Below are 7,549 nucleotides of genomic sequence, written 5' to 3'. Positions count from 1 at the left end.
AAACCTTTTTAAGGAACTTGGCTAAAGTTTGAATGTATCCCCTCCAAAATTCAGGTGTTGCTGCTGTGACAGTATTAAGAGATGGGGATTTTAAGAGGTGATTAGACCATGGGGCCTCTCTCTAAATAATGGGATTAAGACCCTTATAAAAGAGGCTTCATGAAGCATTTGACTAGCTTGCCTTTCCGCCTTTTGCCATGTGAGGACTCAGCAAGAAGGCCCTCACCAGACAACAGATGTCGGTGCCTTGATATTGGATTTCCAGTCTCCAGAATTGTGAGAAATAAAATTCTGTTCTTTATAAATTACTCAGTCTCAGATATTCTGTTAATAGAAGCACAAAATGAACTAAGACCTCTTCCTAATCACACCCAGCACCCTAAACCTGGGCAATGTAAGGCCATCTGTCATTGTGATGCTGGGGTCACACACAACTACAACTCTTAGCTGCCACCTTTCTTTCTTGTTATTATGTTGTACTTATGACAAAAATTAAAAGTTTCAAGGTCTATGACTTCTTTTGAGAAGTGATGAACATTTTAATATTTTTTTCAGTAAAGAAAGTGTAGCACAAGAACTATAATGGTGGTGAAGCATAAATAAAATCATGCCATAGCTGTGGCCAAATTTCAGCTTACAAGAATAGCAATGTAAGGTCCAAATAATCATAATTCTAAAGAGGTAAAAATAGAACCTTTCTTTCTTACCTGCCCCTTCCTACCAAAAAAAAAAAACAAAAAACAAAAAAAAACCCAAAAAACCAGAAAACCAAGAACACTGTAGCGATAGCAGATAGTTCTATTAAAAGCAAAACATATGAACCAGAAGAATTAATAACCACAGTTGGTTTACTAAGTCTTGGAGAACTAGAGCAGAACTCAAGCAGGGGTTCTTATCCTGAGGGTCATAAACTCTGAGAGCCTTTAAAAGAGGTAGTGTTACATCCAAGAAATCCTTGAAATTGTATAAAAAACTTTGTGTGTGCACATGAAGCTTTGAGTAGCTCCTCAAAGGGACCTGAGGTTAGAAAACACCAACAAATTACCAATATTTTGTAAGAAAATTTCTATCCAGTGTATTGATAAAGTCTGTCAGAGGGTGAAATATAATTTGGCATTTAATAAATGCTTTTGCAAATGATGATAAAAGTCTATGTGTTTGTTTCTACATCAGTACCACACTGTTTTAATTAGTATAACTTTGTAATATAATTTGAAATCAGGAAGTGTGATGCCTCTAACTTTGCTTTTCCCTCTCAAGATTGCTTTGGCTATTTGACGCCTTTTGTGGTTTCATACAAATTTTCTTTTTTCCATTTTTGTGAAAAATACCATAGGAATTTTGGTAGAAATTGTACTGAATCTGTAGATCACTTTGGGTAGTATGGACACTTTTAACAATATCACTTCTTCCAATCCACAAACACAGGATATCTTTACACTTATTTGTGTCTTCTTCAATTTCTTTCATCAATGTTTTACAGTTTTCAGTATACAGGTCTTTCACTTCTTTGGTTAAATTGATTCCTAAGTATTTGGAATTATTTTCTTGATTTCTTTTTCAGATAGATTGTTTTTGGTTTAGATAAGTGCAACTGATTTTTGTATGTCAATTTTGTATCCTGCTACTTTAACAAATCCATTTATTAGTTTTTACACATTTTTGTGAAGCCTTTAGGATTTTCTATATGTATCATGTCATCTGCAAACAAGGATAATTTTACTTCTTCATTTCTGATTTGGATGCCTTTTATTTTTTTCTTGTCTGGACTGCTCTTATTAGTACTTCTAATGCTCTGTTGAATAGAAGTAGTAAGAGTAGGCATCATTGCCTTGTACCAGATCTTAGAATTAAAGCTTTAAGTTTTCTCACATTGATTATGATGTTGGCTGTGGGCTTTTCATATATGGCCTTTATTATATTGAGGCAATTTCCTTCTATACCTATTTTGTTGAGGGTTTAATTATGAACCTCTGGTTCCAGGACTACCCACAGATACTAAAATCCACAGATGTTCAAGTTGGCCCTGTGGAACCTGAAGATACAAAAGTTGGCCCTCAGTATCTGCAGGTTTTGCATCCAGTGAATACAGCATTTTCATCCTCAGTTGGTTGAATTCACAAGTGCGAAACCTGCAGATATGAAGGGCAAACTACTGGCATAAAAACAGACACGTAGACCAGTGGGACAGAATAGACAACCCTGAAATAAACCCACACACATAGGGTCAACTAATTTTCAACAGGCTACCAAGAAGACACAATGGAAAGGATAGTCTTCCTAATTAATGGTGCTGGAAAAACTGAATATCCACGTGCAAACAAGAATAAAACTGGATCCTTATCTTATTCTATACACAAAACTGAACTCAAAATGGATTGAAGACCTAAATGTGAGGAAGACTTGAAACCATAAAATTCCTACAAGAAAATATAGGGGAAAAGCTCCTTGATACTGACTTGGGAATGATATTTTGGCTATCACACCAAAAACTCAGGCAACAAAAGCAGAACTAAACAAGTGGGACTACATCAAACTAAGAAGCTTCTACACAGCAAACAATCAACAAAATGAAAAGGCAGCCTACAGAGTAAGAGAAAATACTGAAAACTGTATATCTAATAACAGGGTACTATCTAGAATATGTAAGGAACTAACACAATTTGACAGCAAAAAATAAATAACCCAATTAAAAAATGGGCAAAGGACCTGAAAAGACATTTCTCCAGAGATGACATAAAAATGGCCAACAGGTATATGAAAAGGTGCTCAACATCACTAGTCATCAGGGAAATTCAAACTAAAACCACAATAAGATATCACCCCATACTTGTTAGGATGACTATTACCAACAAGAGAAAACAAGTGTTGGTGAGGGTGCAGAGAAAAGGCAAACCTTGCACACTATTGGTGGAAATGTAAATTATGTAAATTGGTATAGCCATTATTGAAAACAATTTGGAAGTTCTTCAAAAAATTAAAAATAGAACTACCATATGACCCAGCAATCCCTCTGCTGGGTATACAAGGGTGGTTCAAAAAGTTCATGTAAAGATTCATATTCTCATTTAATTCTATTTTTCTATGAACTTTCTGAAGTACCCTCATATACCCATAGGAAATGAAATCAGCACCACATAGACATATCTGCACTCCCATGCTCATTGCAGCATTATTCACAATAGCTAAGATGAGGAAACAATCTAAGTGTCTATCAATGAATAAATGGATAAAGAAAACATGATATATATACATAACAAAATATTACTGAGCCTTAAAAAGGAGATACAGCCATTTGTTACAACACAGATGAATATGGAGGGCATTACGCTAAGTGAAATAAGCTGGGCATAGGAAAGATACTGCATGATATCCTCTATATGTGAAATTTTAAAAAATTCAAATACATAGAAACAGAGAAACAAGGTGGTTACCAGGGTAAGGAGGGGGAGGAATTGGGGAAATAGGCTAAAGGGTACAAACCTGCAGTTATGTAGGATAAATAATTCTACAGAAACAATGTACAGCATGAGTTAATAACATTGTATTGTATACTGAAAATTTGCTAGAAGAGTANAGATCATAAAAATTTCTAGGTTTAAATTTTAATCACAAGGTATGAAACTCTCCAACTATTCTAAATTTTAGATTTCATAAAGAATTTTAGAAGTAACATACTAAAATTTAGGATCTTGATTACACCTTAATTTTGCTAAATTTTTTAGTCAATACAATCCCTCAACAAACATTTATTAAGTGCCTACCATGGGGAAAGCACCGTGTGCCACATATTAAGTTCAATACTTGCGCATTTTTTAAAGATGACTGTGGAGAATTAAGTCCCTAAAAAGTAAAGATATAGAATAAGTAATAAGATCCTTGGTTTAATTAAGAAAAAACAAAACTGTAACTCTGAATATTGATCACTGATAACATCAGAATGGTGGTGTTATACACAAAACATATAACTTTTAAAAAGTAACTAAAATCGTTAAGGGGACATGGGTTTATAATGGATCAGAAGAACAAGAACTTAATAAATGGTTAACATACTCTAAACGGTTAACATACTTTTCTATTTAACAGTTTTTGCTTCATGTAAATTCTTCCTAGAATGAATCTTGTTCCAATTTTAAACTGTGGCAATATCATGGTATGAGGTTATATAAATACAAAATAATATAATACAGTGATTAAGAGTATAGGCTCTGTAGCCATACTGTTTGGTTCTGGGCTCCACCACTTACCTTTCAGCTAGTTACTTAACTGCACTGTGCCTTAAGATCCTCATATGTAAAATAGTGATAATGATTAAATGATCTCATATATGTAAAAAGGGTTGGAACAGTGGCCTAGCATGTGGAACATATTATACACATGCGCTGCCATTATTATAATTATTTACCCATAAGGCTCTTCAATGTGTCATTCGAAAGAAGAAAANGTAAAATAGTGATAATGATTAAATGATCTCATATATGTAAAAAGGGTTGGAACAGTGGCCTAGCATGTGGAACATATTATACACATGCACTGCCATTATTATAATTATTTACCCATAAGGCTCTTCAATGTGTCATTCGAAAGAAGAAAAACATTTATAGAAATATATGTGAAATCAGAAGTTTTTTCAGTCTGTAGCATTAACTAAAAGTAATTAAAATAAACTTTTATAAATAAATATGCCATGCTAAAAATTCTTTCTCCAATCATTTCTTTAAAATGCCACAAATGAAAGATGACTTAATATAAGGCTTTTCCATTAAAATACTAATAAACTCCATAGTGAATGCACACAATAAAATGGTTATAAGACATCTAGTCACTACCAAATACCAATGTTAAGCAGGAAAATGTTCTGACAATAATCACCTCAATAGCATCATCATACATCTTTCTTGCCTCATGGTCTGTTTTATCTGACATCAACCATGCTTTCAGTAAGTATTCATAAAAACTGTCTCCCAGACCGCCAACTGATGTATGATCTGTGAGAAAAGAGAAGGATAGAGGTGGAGGAAAGAGAAGATAGACAATTTTAAAAAGTAATATTTTTCAACTATAATGACTATATTACAGTTCAATAATATTAAAATTATTTTGACAGCCCTATTTCCATTATACTTCAAATTTAGTCCAATAAGAGTATACTATGATCACTCTCCTCTACACATGTATCCGATTTTCTACACAATCTTGGTCCTCTAGATGTGGTATTTCACATATTTAGTGCTCTTCTTCTTAAACCACATAGTTTGTATACTGTCATAACCCAAACTTTTTCAGAATTAAAAATAATTATCTTTCATATATTAATGGCTTTAAATATATAAGCTATAATTAAATATGAGAGATACATTTAAATCTGATATTAACCAAGAAAAGCTCACTCCTTAGATTGAGTCTGGTGTCATAGACCCTAAATTAAAATAAATCTACAAAGAAAAAAAAGACTAAGAATTCCTTTGTAATATCACCTTCCACAGTATAATTAGCTGTTGAATTGCTACCCTTGATTACTACTTATACAACTATTAGTATATATTTGTTCATCCTAAGTATATTCTTACTCCATTCCATCTATACTTTTAATGATATCCTATTTAGCACAATAGCTCCCAAGGCAACTAAACTCTTTTATCCTGGACTTTCTACAAATCCTGCCCCACATTCTTAAACTTTGTTTCAAAACTCACATTCTCCCTGCTTGAAAAGAAAAACATCATGTTGCTTATAACCCTTCAATCATTTATATAGTATTATCAATGATTTTTTTTTTAATTGTTGTGGAAAGGAACTAGTCAGTGGTTTATGAGAAAAATTGGCTATCTATTTGGGGAAAAATGCATATTAATATTTCTGCCTTTAGCTCACAAAATAAATTTGTAGATGATTAATGATTTAAAAGTAAAACACAAAATTACAAGTATACCAGAAGAAAATACAGGCACATGTCTGGTCTTCCTATGTAAATGATCTTAAGCAAAATATTAAAAAGTAGTCATAAAGGAAAACTTTATAGCTTCATATGACAAAATCTAAAAGACAAGATATTGAATGGGACATACATTATTTGCAACATACATAACAGGAAAAGGGTTAATGCTCTAAACAAAGACCTCTGACAAATAAATAAGGAAAATTGAAATACAGTACACACAATAAAAAAGAAAACATAAATTGGTAACCAACATAAGATACTCTATTCTACTACAGATCAGAGAAAAGCAAATTAAAAAAATGAGATTCTATTTTTTTCTATTAGGTCAGCAAACATTTTAAAAGATTGAAAATATACAATTTTGACAAGATTATTGTTCATGGTTGGCGCAACAGAAGGGCAATTTTGTAGTAGCTATCAAAATTTAACCTAGGACTTCTAGTTCTGGAATTATCCTGTTAACAATGCTTGCAGAAACACTCATACACAAATATAGATGTAAAAAAAAAATTTCATCATAGCATTACATAGCTATATTAGTAAAAAACTAAGGATAACCTGAAATATCTAGGGAAGTGGCTAAGTAAATTATGGTATAAACATATATGGAAGACTATGCAATCTTTAAAAAGAATCAAGTGGATCTATAATCTGACACTGAAGGATATCTATTATAGACTGTTGGGGGGTTAGCAAGTTTCAGAATAATATATTTATACACACACACACACACACATATATATATATAGTTTGATACCACTAAAACTTTATATGTTTAAAGAAATGAGTGTACACATAGAAATAATTTGAAAAGACAACTGTTAAAAGTGTTTACTTCTAAGGAAGGAGCCTTTCAATTTCAACCTCATGTGTTATCTGAATACATGTAAGTTTGGGTAATTAAAAATCATCTTTCGTTGTAGAAAGCAATAAATGGAAAAAAGGGCTATCATTCAACTTAAGCAAAATGTCTGCTAATACTCTAATTCACTCGTACCTTAAACAGCCTGCATCTCAAATGCTCTTATTTCTCGCTTCTTTTTTCTCTAATCATAAGCATACGTGGTGATGAATTTTTACATATACGTACAACAAAACCAAAACCAGGATAGAAATACAGAACATTTCCAGCATCCTAAAAGTCTTCCTCTTGTGGCATTCACATTCAATACCCAACCCCCCAAAATAAGCATTTTTCTGACCTCTATCATCATAGGTTTGTTTTACCAGGGCTTGAACTTCATATAAGATGGCCATTTACTTTCAACTAAGATTTGTCAGCTTAATGATGTTCTCCTTTGTTTTTCATCTAAATATCTAGAGAAAGGACATCTCTGCTTTATGTAGACTTCCTGAGACTCTAACATTTAATGATTGGGTGTTATAGAATACACTTAAGGAATAGAAGACAGGGCTACAATAGGATCCCTTATGCTAAATTTCAGACTGCCGAAAGAAATCCACAATTAAATTTCTAATAGCTTTCAATGCTCATCATATTTACATTTAATATTTTTATAATGATGGTAATATAATGAGTTTACAGGATAAATTACACTTAGATGCTAAATTAATTCTAACAGATTGAAACATTTTATAATCATAAAA

The 7,549-nt window shown here is 32.4% G+C and overlaps 1 protein-coding gene across 1 annotated transcript in view; it reads right to left on the bottom strand.

The window, feature by feature from the left end:
- Positions 1-7,549, bottom strand: part of LOC103607903 (mannosyl-oligosaccharide 1,2-alpha-mannosidase IB) — a gene marked incomplete at its 5' end in the record, with an annotated part of 71,929 nt that overhangs the window by 17,307 nt on the left and 47,073 nt on the right. Inside the window, one exon of the mRNA XM_008592363.1 lies at positions 4,873-4,988. Within this exon, the coding sequence (XP_008590585.1) occupies positions 4,873-4,988 (116 nt within the window). The remainder of the gene's footprint in view (positions 1-4,872; positions 4,989-7,549) is intronic.

This window comes from Galeopterus variegatus, unplaced genomic scaffold (assembly GCF_000696425.1).
Source record: "Galeopterus variegatus unplaced genomic scaffold, G_variegatus-3.0.2 Scaffold7828, whole genome shotgun sequence".
Classification (NCBI taxonomy): Eukaryota; Metazoa; Chordata; class Mammalia; order Dermoptera; family Cynocephalidae; genus Galeopterus; species Galeopterus variegatus.
Note: the sequence above shows the minus strand (reverse complement) of the source record. Positions and strands in the feature narration are given on the sequence as shown.